At 44.0% G+C, this 21,347-nt stretch overlaps 1 protein-coding gene across 1 annotated transcript; it reads right to left on the bottom strand.

The window, feature by feature from the left end:
- Positions 1-6,077: 6,077 nt before the first annotated feature.
- On the bottom strand, positions 6,078-12,898 carry LOC102858310 (zinc finger protein 343-like). Its single transcript, XM_006898705.1, has 4 exons — positions 12,856-12,898; positions 12,636-12,691; positions 8,503-8,629; positions 6,078-7,252 (listed from the first exon to the last, which is right to left on the bottom strand). The coding sequence occupies exons 1-4, from the start codon at positions 12,896-12,898 to the stop codon at positions 6,078-6,080; spliced, it is 1,401 nt and encodes a 466-aa protein (XP_006898767.1).
- Between the last annotated feature and the right edge of the window lie 8,449 nt (positions 12,899-21,347).

Genomic DNA, 21,347 nt, shown 5'->3' with positions numbered 1-21,347 from the left:
GAGCAACTTGGTTTCATCCTCTCTAGGACAAATCTGCTTTTTCTCTTGGCCATCCATGGAATGTTCAACACTCCTTCCACACATACAAGCTTTCCCCCTCTTGTGTATCATGAGATTTGATAACTGAGTAAAGATTTGCCAACATGGGGCTTCTCTTGGAAGTGGGGCCTGTGGTTTGTGGTGAAGTTTAATTACAGGCCACAGTCTGAAGCATCCTCTGTATACATGACTGCTTCAAACGTTGACGTTTTGGATTTCTTCCAACTCAGCTGTTTTTCCAGAGTTCACTCTAGGCTCTACGCCTCCCGCCTTGTCATCTTCTCTAGACCTTGCTGACTTCTAAGTAGGCTGAATAATATCCTATGTAATTTCTGGATTATGCCTCCATGAGAAAATACACACACAGGAAACCCTATAAGCATCTTTTCTGAGTACATTCATAACACCAACTTTATTAGACATCAGAGGGTCCACATAATAGAGAAACCTTGTAAGTGTTCCTGCTGTAGGGAAAGTTCCAGCAGGAGCGGGAGTTTTGGTAGACATCAGAGATCCCATCTGGGGAAGAAGCCCTCTCCCCAGCCAGACGCTTCGAGCCCTTGTCTGCGTCTGCGCAGTGACAAATACTGAGCTTTTGGAATCACCAGCAGAATTATGGCTCTTCTATGACTGTTTTCATGGACTGTAAGGGAGAATTTAGAATTGTTGTTGAACTTGGAAGTTAGACTGGGCTCGTGTGATGAACTTCATGCTTGTTTTCACGTCTTCTAACAGAGCAGCTGTAATTGCTGTTCACAGGAATGACATCAGCTCAGCTTTTTACAACCAGGATTCCGGAGCTTGTATTCTGATATAGAGCCCCAGCAGATACAGGGGACTAAGGGACGATCACTCCCATGTGCTCTCTGATGTGGGGGTACAAGGGGAACTGGATGTGCTGTTTCTTCAAATAAACCTTGTACAGCCACTCCTAACAGCAACAACAACATCCTTGAAGTCTGTCTCTTCCCTGTCCTCTCACATAATGGTTCGATGACTTCTCTCTCCTGGGTTTCTTTCACTCCCCAAGCTCTCAGCAGCAGAATCTTGCTCATTTGTGTTGCTTTTGGGGCCCTGGGTGGAAGTTATTTTCTGCATATAAATCTGGGGAGATCTGTACCACGTGTTTGTGGAGGAATTGGTGACAGCAGAAAGTCAGAAGGTAAGAGGAACAGGAAGAGATTTTTGGCTTTGTTCCATTGAAGAGAGAAAGTTCCCCACTTGAGCAGCTGGGTTTACCTGGGTCATATTCCTTTTCTTGTAACACACACCTCGCACTGTTGCAGGGTCCACAGTTAAGTGCTTGACCACTAGCTAAAAGGATAATGGTTTGTAAGAAAGACCTGGTGACTGACTATCAAAAGAGCAAAGCCTTTATCCTATATCACACTTCTGGTTTCCATTTAGTCATGGGATCCCCACAAGTCAGTATCAAACTGATGACAAGTCCAACAATCTTGTTTCCACACTTAGGTCTATTCAGAGAACACAAGTTGTTTCCAGTAAGTAATACATTTACAGTCTGGTTTTACAGTTACACTTCATACTGCAATGCAGAAAAAAATCCTGGTAGTACAACCTTCAAAGCCTTTGCTCCTTCTCCCTCTAGCCCGCCCCATGCGTTCTCCCTGTGCCCCCTGCCCCCCTCCCATGCAAACCCATGTTTACTGCTACTTTGTTCATAACAGCAAAGAACTGGCAACAACCCAAGTGCCTATCAACAAAGGAATGGATAGAAAAGCTCTAGTATGTTCAAACAATGGAATACTGTTAAGCTGTATTGAGAAACAACATCCTTGAAGTCTGTCTCTTCCCTGTCCTCTCACATAACGGTTCGATGACTTCTCTCTCCTGGGTTTCTTTCACTTCCCAAGCTCTCAGCAGCAGAATCTTGCTCATTTATGTTGCTTTTGGGGCCCTGGGTGGAAGTTATTTTATGCATATAAATCTGGGAAGATCTGTACCACGTGTCTGTGGAGTAATTGGTGACGGCACAAAGTCAGAAGGCAATAATACTCAAGCAGTATTATTCAAAATAGGTGACCTTGGAGGACATGATGCTGAGTGAAATATCTGTCACAAAAGGATATTATTTTTTAGTGGGTGCATGGATCTCTTCCAGTAGACTAGATAAATGTCTTTCATACTTATTTGCAGACGAGAAGGCAAGTCCATGGCTGCATCCGTTTGTTGAGAAACCTCAGCTGGTATTCCGTCAATTCCTGGAGGCTTATTTCTGGCCGTGCCTTCAATGCGGCTTTCATGGAGTTTTGTTGCTAACCCAAAGTTGTTGCCCCCATCATTAGGAGTCCTCCAGCTGACCATCCTATTCTGTTTGTGGATGTAGCCTTGTTAGTCACATCCTCCACCAGCAGGCCTCTGTGACAGTCACAGGGGGAGTAGACAGGGGCTCTTATCTCATTGCTTTCAGGGGCCTGAACAATTGTCTCATAGGGCAGAAGGTAGAACACTGAATGTAGGAGCTTTCTATAGCTTTTTGCAACCACTTGGGAACTAAGAGTTACTGGATGGAGTGTTGTCTAACTCTGACTGGATGCTCAGGAAGTTTTGCTATCAAAGCCCCTCGTCCTCCAGTAGATTGATCTGAGTACAGATTCTGCTCAAAGAAAGTACACCCAGCAGGGCCCTGCAGCACTTCTGAGCAGCAAGTGAAAGCAGACAGTAACAAGCTTGAACCGATAAATGCCAAGACACATGAAAACATACAAGGCACTCCAGAGCTCATGTTGCAACCAACCCATCCTCAGTGCCAACAGAGAAAGCAAGCCTTCCTGTAAGACATGGTCCAGAACTCACAATTCTGGCTTTCTAAAGGGTGAGAAAACAAGTTTCTATTTTTAAAAGTATCCACTTTCCCCACTTCCCACAATGGTAGGGTTTACTAATATTATTGTCTAGTTCCTTTAGGTTTTAACTCACAGGATAGGACTTCGGTCAGAACAGGCTGTCCTCAGGTGTGCTCACAGCCAGGCCCCTCTCTAGCTACTGGTCAGCACATCAAACTCCCCAGGAATGAGGCCATCCACTCTGCCAACAAGCACTCAAGTTGTCTTGCTTCCAGGGCTGGGGTCACTGCTCACACACCCGTCTATCATTCTACTGCCGCCATCACTTTTAAACTCATCCCATCATGCCCATCTCAGTGTCACAGCTCCTCTGGTTTGTACAAGAATCTGTTGCTTTCTCTGCTTCTTCTCTCTTGATGATAGTGATATACCTAATCTCCATTTCTGCGATGGCTCAATTTAAGCCTGCCAGGATTGGCTGAAAGCAGGGAATACCAGAAGAATGTCTATCTGTTTCATTGATTATGCAAAGGCATTTGACTTTGTGGATCATAACAAACTGTGGCTGACTCTGAGAAGAATGGGAATCCCAGAACATTTAATTGTGCTAATACGAAACCTATACTTGGACCAATAGGCAGTAGTCAGAACAGAGCAGGGTAACACTGCATGGTTCAAAATTGGGAAGGGTGTATGCCAGGGATGCATCCTGTCTCCATACCTTTTCAACATGTATGCAGAGCAGATTATCCAAGAGGCTGGGCTCTATGAGGAGAATTGTGGCATCAGGATTGGTGGAAGATCTATCAACAATCTCCGTTATGCAGATGACACAACCTTGCTTGCTGAAACTGAGGAGGACCTCATGAACTTGCTGCAAAGGGTCAAGGACTGCAGCCTTCAGTATGGACTAAGGCTCAACGTCAAGAAGACAAAGATTCTCGCCACTGGACCAATTGGCAGCGTCAGGATGGATGATGAAGAGATTGAGAGTGTTCACAGCTTCACTTTGCTCGGCTCCACAGTTAACACTCTTGGTACCAGCAGTCAGGAAATCAAAAAGCGTATCGCGATGGGAAAGTCTGCCATTAGGGACCTCTCAAAGGTACTCAGGAGCAACAGTGTCTCTCTGGAGACTAAGGTGCGCCTGATACAGGCCATGGTCTTTGCAATCGCTTGTTATGCATCAGAGAGTTGGACAATGACTAGGGAGGACAGAAGGAGAGTGGATGCTTTTGAGCTGTGGTGCTGGAGAAGGGTACTGAATGTACCCTGGACTGCCAGGAAAACAAACAGATCCATCTTGGAGAGGATTAAACCAAGCTGCTCCTTGGAGGCAAGGATTCTGGGGCTTCGTCTGACATACTTTGGACATGTTGCCAGGAGGGACGGGTCCTTGGAGAGGGACATCATGCTTGGGAGGGTGGAGGGACAGCGCAGGAGGGGAAGACCCTCTATGAGATGGATTGATTCGGTGACTGAGGTAATCGGGATGGGTGTGTCAGAGGCGGTGCGGTTGGCGCAGGATAGAGCAGGGTTTAGAGCTGTTATGCATAGGGTCGCTATGAGTCGGAAACGACTCGATGGCACATAACAACAACAACAACAGGATGGCAAAGTGACCAATATTCACAGTTCTTACTTGTATATTCTCACCCAAAAGGTGCCATTTACCTTATGCACGTTCCTAGCAAGCTGTGTAGTCTTCCTGCAGGTTGGGAGACCCATGAACACCTCACACTTGCAAACTCCCACCCAGCCGTGTAGTGAATGAATTACAAAGACAACGGTTTAGAATATTCTTTCACAAATATTTTCAACTTACTTTTTAGTTATTTGAGTGAATGTTTACAAAGCAAACCCTTTTCATTCAACTACTCATGGGTTTTGTTCAGTAGAAATAATTTCAACACCCACAACATAATTGCACTTTCCCCCACATCCTGCAATTCTAATTTCCACCAATCTTGCATCCTTCCTGCATCTTCTTTCTTTACTGACACTGTGCTACTCATCCCCTGACTAGATACTGCCTTTCCCTTCCAATTTCCTTTATATCAGCACTAGAGAACTTGAACCGGGACATGACTAATGTTAGCAGACTCTCTGATTCTTTTGGGCATCTATCTGTGAGCGGAACTGCTGGGTTATATAACTGTCCCACATGGAAATGTCAGCATCTTTCCTACAGCAGTTGCATCATTTTCTACTTCCATCAGCAATATATGAGGCTTCCTTACCCTTAACTGCTTCTCTCTCTGCAGACTTGACAGTCATTTTGAAATACTCTCTCATTTTGCCTTGACTATCTTTTTCTTGTGCTTAACTGAAATTTACAAACCATGTAAGGTTTTCAAGTATTTATGCACATTTTCCTCCGTAACATGAATTACAATACCTACATCTGATGATGAATCCAAACCATGTCTTTTTCTTCACTAAGTTGGGTAAAGGATAAAAAAAAATATTCTATTATGATGCACCAATTTCTTTCTACCCCCTTTCCCCTCCCTTCTACCTGATCACCTTACTCCCATGATTCTTTCTAAACTTACTGTTAGCTTTTGGTTTGGGTTTCATTTTTTTGTTTTCAAGATTTAATGTATATTATTTGTCCTTTTTTGACTGATTTATTTTATGCTAGGTAATGGCCCCAAGATTTATCCATGGTATATGCAAATAAGTCATGCTAACCACTAGAAAGTTTTCTCCTTTGCCCCCTTCAGTTTGAATGCTGGATAATGTGGGAAAGTTTTCAAGTTGGCTATGGCTGGCAGCTTCATCCTTGCACAAATTCCAAGTGGTTAGGAGACCCTGCCAGCAGTCCCTCAGAGCTGGTGAAGCAACCACTGGAGTGCGCAACACATTGGCCTCGTTTGTTGAGGAGGGATGCTGGCATAAAAGTCTGCAAACAGATCCTGTATGAGCGGCTTTTGTCCCTGAGTTCTCTGGTTCAGCCTACTAGTGACTGGAGTGGTTTCCAGTGCCTGGCTACATTTTCTGCCTCTCTTTAGTGGCAACCAGTCTTCAGTGTACGTCACCATTGAGTGAGGCCTTGAGTAAGGGAACCTGGAAAAAAAGGCCTCATACCACAAACCTTAGCGTGAGAGATCCCTCTGGACATGTCCCACTAAAGGTTTCCCAACCACAATGTGTTACTGTGTAGACCTCCAAGGCAAAAACAGGCTTCTAAGGAAAAAGGCTGCTGGTGCCCAAAGAGGATTCTTCTCCTTAAATCCTCTTCTCCACTGAGTGGGTCTTCTGGTGTTTGACGAGGTTTGACTTCCGGGTAAAGCCGCGTCCACATCCCAGGCACATGTAAGGCTTCTCCTGGGTGTGTGTCCTCTGGTGTGTCATGAGATTTGACTTCTGGGTAAAGCCACGCCCACATTCTGGGCACACAAAAGGTTTCTCCCCAGAGTGCGACCTTTGGTGTCTGAGGAGAGATGAACTTTGAGTGAAGCCATAGCCACATTCTGGGCAAGTGTAAGGTTTATCACTTAAGTGTGTCCTCTGATGTGTGATGAGATTTGACCTCTGGGTGAAGCCACGCCCACACTCCAGACACTGGAAAGGTTTCTCACCTGAGTGTATCCTTTGGTGTGTGATGAGATTCGACCTCTGGGTAAAGCCACGCCCACAATTCTTGCACACATGTGGCTTCTCCCCTGAGTGTGTCCGCTGGTGCAGGAGGAGGACTGACTTTCGGGAGAAGCCTCGCCTGCACTCCAGGCACACGTAAGGTTTTTCACCTGAGTGTACCCTCTGGTGTCTGATGAAATGTGACTTATGCGTAAAGCCTTGCCCACACTTCACACACATGTAAGGCTTCTCTCCAGCGTGTGTCCACTGGTGTGTGCGGAGCTGTGACCTCTGGGTAAAGCCTCGTCCGCAGTCCTTGCACATGTAAGGCTTCTCCCCTGCGTGTATCATCTGGTGTGTGAGAAGAGAGGACTTTTGAGTAAAGCTTCGTTCACACTCCTTGCACACATACGGTTTCTCCCCTGAGTGGATCCTCTGGTGTCTGATCAGAGTTGACTTGTATTTAAACACTTGTCCACACTCACGACAAATGCTAGGCTTCTCCTGGAAGAGGCTTGTGGTGAAGTCTGGCTTCAGCCCATAGTCTGGGTCATCCACACTGTAGGTGACTGCTCCAAATCTCTGGGCTGAGTCAGCCTCCAAGTCCAGCGTTGTGCTAACTTCTGGACTTTCACTCCAAAATCTCTCATTAGAATCCTGCTGCTCATATGGCTTCTGCCGCCCTGGGCTGGATCCCCCAGGGTGGCAGTGATGGTCTGCGTATAAGCCTGGGAAGGTCTGCAGCACATGCTGGCTGAGGAACTGGTGACAAGAGAAAGCCAGAAGGCAGGAGAAACAGGAGTAGATCTGTGGCATTGCTCCTGCTGAAGAGAGAAAGTTTTCTGTTAGAGAGATAGACGCCATGCTGTCTTCTTGCCTGCGGTCTCTGAGGGACACATACAGTTAAGCATTAAACCATTAGCAAAAGGCTACCAACACAATCACACACTGCCCATAACACTTCGCTAAGACTTGAAAAGGACAGTACTGTGACTTCTATGAAAATTTCCTTTGATATTTTTCTTATCATAGAAATTGGTACTGACAGACATAAAAAAATCATGCATTCACAGGTGTGAAAATGGGACAGCAGTAGAGAAGGAACCTAATGGTCTGGATTGGCCTAAGGTGACTCTGAGAAGGCAGGGACCAGAGCCACCTCTTCCTTGCATTCTCCTTGCCAGTCTGACACCCCATGCTCCCCACGTCATTCTCTGCTTCTCCTCTGGGGAAGTCTCTGCAGCAGCTACTCGGAACTCACACACTGTACTTACAGTAAAGCACGTTATGAAGAGAGCAAAGGGTACAACTCAGCATGAGGAGCGAGAGATAGGCTACAACTAAGAATCAGAACACATGCTGGCAGTCTCCCTTCTTCAGTGCATGACAGCTCACTCAGTGCCTCCTGACTGTGCAGGTTGAGAATGTGAAATTCTGCTCTGTATTTAATCCCTTTTGCTCAGGATTCTTCTATGGAATCTTTGCACAAAATGTTCAGTAGTGGTAGCCAGACACTATCCAGTTATGATCTCTCAAAAGAACCAGTTGTTCTTGGTCAATTGGCCACACATTCCAACTTCTCATCTTCCTTCCTTTCCTTGCTCTCTTGCTTTAGGGAAATGGAGAGGTAACTGTCTTATCTGATGGTTTCACTGGTTGTAATCACTACAGAAGAAGATCATTAATCGTTCTTCTACAATAACACTGCATGTATCTGAACCATCGATCTTCAGGTTAGTATTTGAGCAAATAGCATTTACATCACCCAGGACGTTTTGGCATATTGAAAACAAGCCAATGGAAAAATCTGTCCCAAAGATGTGATTTCAATCTATAGTGAACCCTCTATGACACATTACAACTTCCCTATCGGGATTCCAGAGCCGTTATTCTTTTCAGAAACAGACCACAACTTTTATCTGCTGCAGACTGGCTGATACTTTGGAAATGCTCAACTTTTTGTTAGTAGTTAAGTGTGTACCCACTGCTCCACCAAAATGCCTCTGCCACATAGTAAGTACTCAATACAGATCGATTTCAATTAATGAAGGAAATGAAAGGAACATTATCTCACCCAAGGAGAGGAGATTCCTGTACATCTCCAGCATCACTTCTTTATACAAGATCCTCTGCTCAGAGCTCAGCGTCTTCCATTCTGCCTCTGTGAAGACCACACTGACATCCTCAAACGTAACAGGTTCCTAAAACAATACATCACCATCATTCTTCCCAATGACCAGAAATGTAACTGTGGTCCTGAAGAGTCTGCATCTGAGAATGTAATCCAATGCTTTTTTTTTTTTTTTTTTTTAATTTTGTGTACGTGTACCGTCAAATCAGATCTGACTGGTACAGGAGGATATTGCACCTCCTTCTCCGGCAGAGCGTCTGGTGGATTCGAACCGTGTTCCTTTGGGATTGCAGTTCAGTTTCTTGCCACTAAGCCACCAGAGCTCCCCTAATCCAATGCTTTTCAGAGAATACAATTCTCAGGAGATGAACTGCATTGGGAAAGTCAGCTGTGAGGGGACCTCTCAAGAGTACAGAAGTGCAACAACGTCAGGCTGGAGCCTAAGGTGCACCTGATCCAGGCTATAGTCTTCACAATTACGTGCTATGCATGGGAGAGTTGGACAGTGAATAGGGATGATAGAAAGAGAATTGATGCCTTTGAGTTGTGGTGCTGGAGAAGAGTGTTGAATATACCATGGACTGCTAGGAGAACAAACAGGTTTGTCCTGGAGAGGGTGAAGCCGGAATGTTCCCTGGAGTCAAGGATTCTGAAGCTTCATCTGACATACTTTGGGCACGTTTCAAGGAGGGACTGGTCCTTGGAGAGGGACATCATGTTTGGGAGAGTGGAGGGACGGCACAGGAGAGGAAGACCCTCAATGAGATGGATTGATTCTGTGAGTGGAGTGGTAGGAATGAATGTGTTTGAGACAGCGAGGTTGGCACAGGATAGAACAGCATTTAGGGCTCTTGTACATAGGGTCGCTATGAGTCGCAAATGGCACGTAACAACAAGGATAAGATCGTATCCCAGACTTTGTGATAAAGTCAATGGAGAACAGTAACAAAAAAACCACACCCTGGCCCATTAATCATTTATGACTTCATGGAGAAATAAAGTGTGAACCAATGTGGCATCAGTAAGCAGTGTTCAAGAAGAGACTTTGAAAAATCTGAATGGTGAAATTCAGAGATGGGAAAGGATAGGCGGGGCTCGAGAAGAACATGAGACATCATTAAAGTGGAGCTTATACTAAGGATTCAGGTCTAGTCTGTAATTAAAGAGGAAGATAGAACTACAATGACAGACAAAGTGGAAGTAACCGGATGGGATCTGGAAGCAGCATTTCTGAAGAGCTCAGACAACTCAGTGTGATGTGTAAAATTATTCTTTGGGGTTTTTAAGGTTCAAACACTTGCTCTGAACTTCGTGGCTCTGTGATATGGGGCAAGTCACCAAGCATTAGGTGTACTACGAAGCTCCTCCCGGGTAAGTATCTTTAGTGGGGTTCCTTAGGGTGCATCAGATCACACCACTTCCACTCAGGAGACTTTTCAGCAATTAAATCCCAATAACTTCTGCAAGAGCTTAACTCTAGGACAATGTTTTGCTGTGGCTCTTTTCAACTGTGATTTTAACAGCTTACATAAAGGTTGAGTTTTCATTATTAATAGTTGCATTTTCCTCCCTCCTCCTCCCTACTCTCTCCTGCAGTCCACTCTGCAATGCACCTCTTTTTCAAGACTGTTGTTAAATTTATCACATATTCTCTCTTTTTTTCATATATTCTTTTCAAACAGTGCTTCCCCCTCATCTTTCAATGCAGTGTTATTTTCTATCTATTCTTTTCCTATTCTTTCTCCAACCCGCCAGTTCTATTTCACAACAGCAGTGTTAGTATTTGTCCTCTTGTGACTGAAGTATTTGAGTACAATGTCCTTCAGGCTCTCCTATATTATGTAGTGCTTCACAAGTTCATTGTTTTTCAATGTTGCATAACATTCCATTGTGTGAACATACTACAGTTTTTCTATCCATTTCATTTGTTAACTGGCAGTTGGGCTGCTTCCATGGGTGTGCATGTATCTGTTTGAGAGCAGCTCTGGTTTCTTTAGGGTATATTCCCAGTAGTGGACTTGCTGGATCAAATGGTATTTCTATTTCCAACTTTCTGAGAAAATGCCAGATTGCCTTCTATAGTGGTTGCACCATTTTATACTCCCAACAGCAGTAAAAAAGAGCTCCAATCTCTCTACAACCTTGTCAGCATTTGTTATTTGCTGCCCTGTTGAATTTTGCTGTTGTTGCTGGGGTGGGATGATATATCATAGTTGTTTTTGAGTTTAGATATTTTAATTATCTTGTCTAATAAAGTCCTTCAAACGTCCTTCTCGGGTAGGGTACTATTTATGTTTAATCTGTGACAACAGAAAGCAGTAATAGTCCAGAAAAAGGACACTTCAACATCGTGAGAGCAGTAGGGTCGGAGTCAAGCCGTGTTGTAAATCCTGGTATCACAATCTCCCACCTAGCAGAGCCACTCAGCCCACCATCTCCCAACCAGGATCATGCTAAGCTGTATTTCTCTTCCCAACCCCAGTGTGTGAAGTCCCCTGCAGCTTCTCCTGTCCTTCTTTCCTTAGCCAGGTTATGGACCTTTCTCTCTGCACTAGAGCATGCTCCACAGCCTGCTGACACAGCCATATGGTGAAGGGGCTTTGACAAACTGCTTATAGCAAACATCAAATGCTGCTCAGTCATGGACTGTCACTGAGATGACTCTCAATCACAGCAAATGAATCTGAATTACTAGATAGCATGTATACAGAAGTATAGTGAAACTGAGTTACACATTAACAACGGCAATAATGTCAGGTTTTTTTAATGTCAGTTTTTAAAAAAAAACTGCTTTTATCTTCGGGATGGTGGTTAATATTGTTTATCAACAGGAACAGGATCCTCCATATACTATAATTACTTTGTTGTTAAGAGCCGTCAAGTCACTTGCACCTTCATAGTGACCCTATGCACAATATTATGCCAACCTCACTGTCTGAGACATCTACCCCAGTCACTGAGTCAATTCATCTCACCCAGAGTATTCCTCCTTTGTGCTGTCCCTTCATCCTTCTAAGCATGCTGTCCTGCTCCTAGGATTGGTCCCTCTTTGCATCACGCCTAACGTATGTCCGAAGGAGCTTCAGAACCCTTGCCTCCAAGCAGAAGCCTGCTTTCACCCTTTCTAGGACAAACCTGTTTGTTTTCCTAGCAGTCCATGGTACACTCGATATTCTTCGCCAGCACCACAGCTCAAAGGCATTCACTCTCCTATCATCCCTAGTCACTGTCCAACTTTCTGATGCATACCAAGTTAATTGTGAAGCTCATGGCCTGGATCAGGTGCACCTTAGTCTCTTAAACTGACTTAGGCATCATAAATCTAACACCTATGATGTTCCTGAGGCTGGATTACAGGTGGTTCTACAGACATGTGATCAGCATGGTCTGCTGAAGGGGCAGTCTCATCAAGGATGCGGCCTGCACTCTAGCAAAGCTAGAGAGGTGTTGACCTGATCCTGCATCTTTTTCATGATCTACCGATTGGAACCCAGTCTTTGAACTGCTAGCCAACACCTTCAGGTCTCAGTTTCTGAAGACAACAGTCTGAGTCCCTGTCTGTTGACAACTTGGAACTCATCACTCACCCTCGACACATCTCCTGGGATTTTACAGACCTGAGATTGCCCGATTCTAGAAAGAGCCATTTCTTTAAAATAAATCGATCTCTCATTTCTTTTCTCTCTTGATACAGCTTCCTAGTATTGCAGCTCTGATGGTAAAATCATCAAGGAGTTGTGTTTCTAAGGCAAAAGTCATGCTTCACTGTCAGTTTGAAAACATGGGTAATTTAGCATAATTTAGATTCCTGCAAACTCAATGCAGGATTATCTAGAAATCAGTTTTAACTTGATGGCAATAAAAGTGTTTAGGTATGAATGCTCCCTATAAAGTATATTTTGGGTAAAATACAGAAACTTCCCAAATACTTTAAACCTAATATGGTACTTGACAGGATGCCATGAAATGTCTAAATGCTAATCACATCCTACCTTCCCAAGACAGAGTATATGCCTATTCGCTGGGAAATGAGTCAGTCTTTCAGAAACAGTTGGGAGTTGACAATTTCAACTCACCAGTAATCTGGGCTTCGTTTTTTCTTGAGGCCAGTCAGTACGTTGAGAGGACAAACCTGAGGGAATAAAAGGAACGAGTGAGAAAACAAATGTCCCCATCATTACTTCCAGAGTCGCTGTTCTGAACAGGAGGTGGAAGGAAGGAGCCACTTTACTCAGCCGTGGCTACTAAGGCATTCTTGCCTGGCCTGGGCTCTCAGTCCATCTCTACAACTCTGACCTTTTGCCTTGTGGTCTTGATTCAATTTCGTCATGGTCTCCATGGCGCCTCTATTCTGTGAAGCCAAACTCATCCTCCAATAATGGTCTTCTCAGACAGAAAAGGCTGGCAGACAACCATCCTAGAGTGGGGCCTTCAGATTCTACAGAGCATCAGCAGGAACTCATTTCGTCTCCAGGCAGGACTCGGCTGACTTGGGAGTCTTCAAACCTCAATGATGAGAGCCCCTCTGGTTTCCATGTGCCCAGGACCTGCTGAGTGAAGAAAGATCCTTTACTGAGAAAGTCGTGTTTCTCCAGCAGAGATCCTGTCTTCTCACGTGACACTCATTCAACTCCTGCTCCCTCCTTACAGATACGCACCTCCTACAGGTATGTATCCCCTACAACGCAACCCATGCAAGTATTTGATTTGCACATTATGCAAAGACCACTCACGATCTTATAAACAGGAATTTCCACTAAAGTCTGTACTTAAAACTTTCGAAAGACTTATCAAGTAAAAAAGCTATTTAAGATAAAATAAAATCTTAAGAGAAGTGTACCAAACAAAGCACTCACTGGATACAGGAAGGTATACAGGAGCTGGATGGGAATTACACACACCTGACTGTATGGGGGTTCAGGGTGAGGGGAGAACAGAGAGAAGAACGCAGAAAGGTGGCCAAGATGCCCAAATGTGTGGATGTCCCTCCTTTCCGCGAGAGCAAAAACAATCTGGGTCATAGACCAGTGAGGACAGCGCTTGCTTTTATCCAGACCTCAGACCAGGAAACTAAGCGAGGGCTTCCGTCCCAAAGCCTTTGCAAACAGAGTCACCGAAGCGTGGGGAGCCCAACCAGCCTAAAATATAAATGCAGCAGCAGGGGATAACCTGGGGCCAGGATGGGAAGGGAAAGGGTGCCAACGAGGGACCCCGCTGTTGGATTAGGTTATTTTTGAAACTTCGAAGGAAGAAATAACAAAGATAGAGATTTGCCCTCATCGGGACCTTGAAAGGATAAATAGTTGTCTTAAGTATGTGCCCTGCATAAAGAAGTCTGCACCAACAGGGGATGTTAGGCAACCGTTTCTTCCAGGGCAATCACCTCCATTAAAAAAATAAATTCAAGGGAGCTCTGGTGGCCGAGTGGTAAGAAGCTGCACTGCAATACCAGAGGCGCATGGTTCGAATCCACCAGATGCTCTGCTGGAGAAGGAGGGGCAATATCCTCCTGTACCAGTCAGATTCGATTTGATGGTACACACACATAAAATAATAAAATTCCATGATACATTCCATGATACATCTTCAAGGACATGAACATGATAGCTAAGCACAATTGATAACAGTGCATCTAAATTGCATCTAAATTCCAAAATCAATCTCCACAATAGTCTACATCTTTCCTATTGCCAAAGTGGCCCTTTAGAGTAGTGAGAGATGATCTTCACCCTGAAACCTACAGTGTCCCTTTTCAGCAGGAAGTAGCTAAGAGAATACGCCATCCCCTTTTCCTTATGAATCAGGGTGAAGTCTCTCTCAGGGAGGAGTGATAGGGAATGGCAAAGGACACACTGACAAAGGAGATTAATCAGAACTGGCTTTGACAAGCACTGTGGCAATTGGACAATTAAAACAGACTTTCAAGGGCGGAAAAAAAAAGAAGAACGGACTGGGGAGGAGGGTAGAGAAAATAGTGCAACAATGAATGAATGAAAACCCCAAATCTCTGTAAATGTTCATTAAAATTAATAAAATTTAATAATTAAAAACAACAACAACAACAAAAATTCCTGCACAACTCAGGGATGAAAGAACCGTGTCAGGCCCTGCAAATCAGGAACTCAAGGCTGTGTCTTACCTAATGCCTTTGACCCCAACACGCTTCATCCCCCAGCCCTCCACCACTGCACGAATGCCACCCAGGGCCCTACGCAGGCCCGACCTTTCCTATCCCGCCTTTCCTCCAGGGTAATAATAAAAAAAACCAAAACAAACAAACAAATAAAACAATCTGGGCCACGGACTCTCGAGGGTCTCGCTCGCTTTATCCAAACCTCGGCCCGGGAAACGAAGTCAGAACTTCGGTCCCAAATCCCGCCGGCCTGAAGAGTGGCCCTGGCCGCTCCAGAGTCGCTTCGGACCGACCCCGCTAATTACCGGACAACGGCCACTGTGGCCACAATCTCCAGTTTCCCCCCTTCAAATAGCTGTTGAGCACACAGACAGCGCTCCGGAGCGAAGGAGAAGAACCGCCACCGGCCTCAAAGTCAGGGACGCCGACACAAGCCCACTTCCGGCCCGCCCCTCGGCGCGTGTGATGACGCCACATCTATTTCCGGTGGGCGTGTAAACCTCCGCGGGTGCATTTGTTGCAAAGACCTTTAAGGTCGATACGTTTGTCCTATTAATCAGCTCCAGTGCAGCTGATGCTCTGTAGGAGCATGATGGTTCTGCAAAAATTTACCGCTTCAGAAACCAGGTAGCTCTGACTCCATGGAGTCGGACTCAACCGGACGGCACTGGATTCCCTAAGTAGGCGCCCTAGTTTACCCCAGCGTCAGTGCACCCCTTATGAGAGGCTGCTGACCATCTAGTCAATCTCATTTTACTTTGACTGGAAACGTGACGGAGGTTATCAAGGACTCAGTTGGTCCCTTAAACTCGAGCACATGACCTCTGTGGTCATTTTTCTCATGATGACCTCTGTGGTCATTTTTCTCATGACGAAGTCCTCGAAGTTAGTAGCAAATTTCATCCAGTTCATGGAGAACGGAAAACTCACAGATGAGAGCCTGGGCCACTACACATTTTGCCCCCTGTACATTTTTCTCGGATCTAATTGAGCTATGCTGATCCTGTGCGCAGCGCGGCAGTTGGGGTTCTGCAAAAGCAAATGTATTTTAGCTGAGTTAATATAAAAGATGTTTATATGGGTAACGTAAACTGTCTTGCGAAAAGAAACCGTCTCCTCCATTATCTCAGGAGAACTGGAAAATGAGCAATTCTTTTTCTATTTTGAAAGAGAATTTACAATAAGGTACAATGTTATCTGTGGTTTCTGGGCAGAGTAAGAAGGTACTGCTTTAAAAGGATTGCGCAAAGAAGATGTTTAACCTGATAGAACTGATCTGTATGAGTGTGGTTAAAACGAATCTAGTTGAGCCCTTTATCATAATCACATAATATGCAACAAAAATTACAGACTTAAGTGTAAGAGCTAAATCTAAAACTCTTAGGAAAAAAACAGTTAAAACATACTTTTTTTTTACTTTAACTAGCTAGAGAGTTCTTAGATATGATGATAAATTAGATAACTGAGACTTCAGTAATTCAAAGCTTTTGTTACTCAAGGACACTAAACGGAAAGTGGTAGAAAAAGCTACAGAATATGAGTGGACATTTAGAAATCATATCTATTAAGGAACTTGTATCTAAAGTGTAGACTGAACTCTGAGAATCCAGCATTAAAATGAAATGTCTTAATTTAAAAAACGGGCAAATACACATTGAAAACCAAGGAACTCATGAAATATTATACAAAATGGGTAACCCTGGAGGACATTATGCCGAGTGAAATATATCCGTCACAAAAGGACAAATACTGCATTGTGCCACTGTTGTAAAACAGGACTGACATCAGTGTCGGGGGAGACTAAGAAAGATGGGATAATACTGCATTGAAAGAGATGAGGGAGAGCAGCTGGAACCCAAAGAGAGAGAGAACTGTTTAAAAGGGATATATGATTAGGTATGATTGTCATGACAGGAGTCCAGAACAAAAGCTACATAGTGGAGTGGACTTTGGGGGGAGGGATTTTATAACAATGACAGAGTTTTTCTTTTACTTTTCAAAGAGAAGAGCAAACTGGAGGGGAGGAGTGGATAGGGAGAAAAGTGCAACAATCAATGACTTAAAAGTTTAAAAAAATAGCAAAGAAAAGTGCAACAACAAATGAATGGAAATTCAAAATCTCTGTAAATAAATGTTCATTAAAATTAATAAAATTAAAAATAAATAAATAAATAGGCAAAGAATTGGTTGGATTAGAGGTTTGTTACTCCGAGGCAAATAAATAGTCAATACATATATAATAGATAATGGTAAAAAGTGAGATAATATTTCACTATGACTAAAATGTCTTTATTCATTGAGTTAAACAGTGAATGCTTGGAACCTTCATGCAGTTGCTGGTGAGAGTATAAAACAATACAATACAGCTGTTAAAATGTAACCCACCCATTCTACTCCCAGATGTATGCCCAGGAGGATAGGAAATACATTCTACTGGGATTACTCGTGCCCCTGTCTTAGTTATTTAGTACTAATATAAGAGAAATTTTAAGAGTAGAATGAACATACAGTCAAAATCTAATAACGGAACGATCAGGGCACTATCAATAAATAACAGGAAGGCAAAGAAAGGCATAGAAAGATTAATGGAAATGAAAATTACAGGAGGAATTGTGAAAAGTACAATTATATTGAAAGTAATGTTACTGAATCTAACGGTTGTGAATGCTTGAATGAAAAATTAACTTGCTTTGTAAACTTTTAAAAAGAAATTGAAAAAGGAATACTTGTAAAAGAATATTAACAGATGTTTTATTCTTAAGACGCTGAAGTGTGGTGAGTTATTGATGTGGCTATGGACTACTGAGAAAACAAACAGGTCTTTCCTGGAGAGGGTGAAGCCGGTTGCTCCTTGGAGGCAAGTATTCTGAAGCTTTGTCTGACATATTTTGGACATGTTGACAGGAAGGACCAGTCCTTAGAGGGACAACATGCTTGGGAGGTGAAGGGACAGTGCAAGAAAAGCCCTGGATGATATGGATTGACTCAATGACTGGGGTAATGGGTGTAATAGGGGTAGATAGGTGAGAGACGATGTAATTGGCTCAATATAGAGCAGAGTTCAGAGCTGTTGTACTTAGGGTCGCTATGAGTCGAACAGCACTTAACAACAACAACAACATTCTAAGCCATTGTCTTTATAACTCTCACTGAGGAGCTGGTCGTTTTCATGTGTTATTGAGTCAGAATTGACTTACAGCTGACCCTCCATGAGTTTTCAGAAGCAGTGAATGGCATGAGAGGAGATTTCCCACCCCTCTCCTGTGGAGTGGTTGGTGGATTTAAACTCATGCCTATGGGATTGCACAGCTTATTAGCACTGGGCCACCAGAGCTCATATGGCTGGTAGGACGATGCAAATGTGAGGTGTTTGTGACCCAGCAAGGGGACTGGGTAGCTGGATAAGAATGTAATTAAGATAAATGGGACCTTCTTTGGGAGCTCTGGTGGCCTAGTGGCAAGAAGCTGCACTGAAATCCCAGAGGTATGTGGTTTGAATCCACAAGATGCTCTGCTGGACAAGGAGGGACAATCTCCTCCTGTACCAGTCAGAACCGATTTGACAGTAAACACACACACACACACACACACACACACGCGCGCGCGCGCACACACTTTCACAAACACACAAAACCAACCCCAAATAAATAAGATAAATGGTGCTGGACAAGGAGGGACTATCTCCTCCTGTACCAGTCAGAACCGATTTGACAGTAAACACACACACACACACACACACACACACACACACACACACACACTTTCACAAACACACAAAACCAACCCCAAATAAATAAGATAAATGGGACCTTTAAGTGGGACAACGCAAATAAAGGATCCATATTTCTAAAGTGTCTTGTGCTCAGATTGTCATCCTGACAGACTTAAATTGAGTCATCACAGAGGTAGAAGACGGAGTTCTCATTACCTTTAAGAGAGAAGAGCCAGACAGTTCAGCTTGTGACTAAAGGACCTTGTACAAAAGCTGAGTTGGAGAGCTATAACACCAGAGAGGTCTGTGTGATGATGGTAGGTGGGAAAGGGGTAGCAACAGCAGAATGATGGGCCTAGGTGGCATACAGCTGTGGCCCCAAACCCACAAAGCTATAAAACAGTGTTTGCTTCCAGAAAGGATGATACTAACTCTGTTGTTGTGTTCTGTCAAGTCAGAACTGACCCATAGCTGATGCTCCAGCGGGTTTTCAGAGGCAGTTTCATTGCACTGGAGGAGATTGCCCATTTTTATTTTGTCCGTCTTGCTGGTGGATTTGAACCACATGCCTTTGGGATTGAAGCGCAGATCCTTATGATGAGTCCACTGGAGCTCTCTGATATACTAACCCCAGGGATGTCAGTAGACACCAATTTCACTTACCACAGTTTTGCTGTGTAATCTTAGTCTCTCAACAAAATGGCTCAGTGGCAGCAGCCATCAGGAAATAAGGAGATGCATTGCACTGGGAAAATCTGCAGATAGGGACGTCTCCAAATAATTGAGGAGTAATGATGTTAGTGTGAGTACTAAGATGCATCTGAATCAGGCCACGGTCTTTCCAGTCACTTGCTATGCATCTGAGAGCTGGACAATGAATAAGGATGACAGAAGAAGAATTGACACCTTTGAGCTGTGGTGTTGGAGAAAAGCACCAAACATCCCATGGACGGCCATGAAAACAAACAGCTATGTCTTGGAGAGGGTGCAGCCAGAGTGCTCTTTGGAGGCTTTGCCTCACATACTGAGCATGTTCCTAGGAGGGGCTATTCCTTGGAGAAGGACATGATGCTGGGAAGGGTGGAGGGTCAGTGAAGGAGAGGAAGACCCTTGATGACGTGGATTGACACAGTGACTGCTGCAATAGGCTCAGGTGTGTCAAGAAGTGTGAGGATGGCACAGGATAGAACACGGTTCAGTTCTGTTTTTCATAGGGTCGCTGTAAGTTGTACTCAATGGCACAAAACTATGTTTATTAAATATGAGTATTTGCTTAAGGAGGGACCTCTGGTGGCCTATGGCAAGAAGCTACACTGCAATCCTGAAGGCACATGGTTCAAAGCCACCAACTACTCTGCGGGAGAAATATTATACAATATGGGTGACCGTGGAGGACTTTATGCTGAGTGAAATATCTCAGTCACAAAAGACAAATTATGCAGGGAGCTCTGGTGGCCTAGTGGCAAGAAACTGCACTGCAATTCTAGAGGCACAAGATTCAAATCCACCAGGTGCTCTGCTGGAGAAGGAGGAGCAATCTCCTCCTGTACCAGTCAGATCTGATTTGACGGTACACATCCACAAAAATAAAAAATTTTTAAAAAGACAAATATTGCATAAATACTGTTATTTATGGGAGGCAAGGATTCTACCACTGAATAACCAATGCAAATATTCTTATTTATAACAGGTCTTTTGACTTCTTAAGTGCTATTATCATGAGTGTTGATTGTGGGCCCAAATAAAACTATATCATTGACAAACTCAAACTTTTCTCTGTCATAATGTTGGCTATTTGTCCCCTGGTGAGGACTTTTGTTTTTTCCTTATGATGTTGGAAAAGACTGCTGGATATCCTTGTTCTTGTGTGCCATTGAGTCCAAAGCAACTCACAGTTGACCCTCCAAGCGAGTTTCAGAGGCAGTAAATCACATGATAGGAGATTGTGCATCCTTCTTCTACAGAACAACTAGTGGATTTAAACTGCATACCTTGGAGATTGCAGTACAGCTCCTTCCCACTAGGCCACCAAAGCTTCCTAATGCTATGAATTGTCAAAAGAATAAACAAGTCTATTTTGGAGAAAAGTGCTTCTTGGAGGCAAGGATGATGAAACTTGATCTCATATACTCTGGGCATGTTATCAGCAGGGACCAGTTCTTGGAAAAAGACTTCGTGCTGGGAAAGGTGAGGGTCAGAGAAGGAGAGGGCAAGACCTTCAACAAGATGAATTGACACCTTACTGTACAATGGGCTTGCGTATGTCAGAGATGGTGTAAATAGAACAAGATAAGGGAAACTTCAGCTCTGTTGTTCATAAGGTCGCTGTGAATCCTGGGAGACTCAGGGCACCAAACAATAAGAACATTGGCTTTTCTCTGTACTATAAAATCTTAACTTGTGTACCATGTTATTACTGGAATATATTTTGGGTCCATACAACCAGTGCCTATGGGACTTCCTTCTTCAATACCGTTAGTCCTTGATCATATATTCTCTCCTGAAATGGACTATGTCCCATTTGTTTTGGAAGAATGATTTTCTGTATTCTGTCTCTTATCATTGGATATTTCCGCATCAATGAAGACTTTTGCCTACCCACTGTCACTGCTAAGAGATGGAACCACCTCACGCTGACCCTCTATGCAGTTTCTGAGGGTGTAAAAAGGAGGCGCTTGCCTATCTTTCCCCTTTAGAGGTGCTGATGGATTCACCGCGAGAGAAGCGCGGCTTTTGGGCTAGAAGTGCAATTCCGTGCGTGCTTTTCCAGTAGAGCTCCCCTATTTCCCGAGAGCATGCTGGCGCGTTGAATTTCCCGCCACTTTAAAACTTTTCCGCTCCTTCTTCAATTGGCGAGAGCACCATGTAAATGAAGACAGGCAACAAATCACAAGACGCCTTTGAAGCTCCCGCGCAGACCCCCAAGGAGGGGGCGGAGCGGAA

The sequence above is a fragment of the Elephantulus edwardii genome, unplaced genomic scaffold (assembly GCF_000299155.1).
Source record: "Elephantulus edwardii isolate Elephantulus edwardi_28Jun2011 unplaced genomic scaffold, EleEdw1.0 scaffold00236, whole genome shotgun sequence".
NCBI lineage: Eukaryota > Metazoa > Chordata > Mammalia > Macroscelidea > Macroscelididae > Elephantulus > Elephantulus edwardii.
The sequence above is the reverse complement of the archived record's forward strand: the minus strand, read 5'-3'. Positions and strand labels throughout refer to the sequence as shown.

Coding starts and splice junctions, on each gene's coding strand:
- LOC102858310 (XM_006898705.1), bottom strand. CDS start 12,898: ATGGAGACCATGACGAAATTGAATCAAGACCACAAGGCAAAAG. Junction 12,692..12,855: donor TCAAGACCACAAGGCAAAAG/GTCAGAGTTGTA, acceptor TTATTCCCTCAG/GTTTGTCCTCTCAACGTACT. Junction 7,253..8,502: donor CAGGAATCTCCTCTCCTTGG/GTGAGATAATGT, acceptor TTCTCTCTTCAG/CAGGAGCAATGCCACAGATC.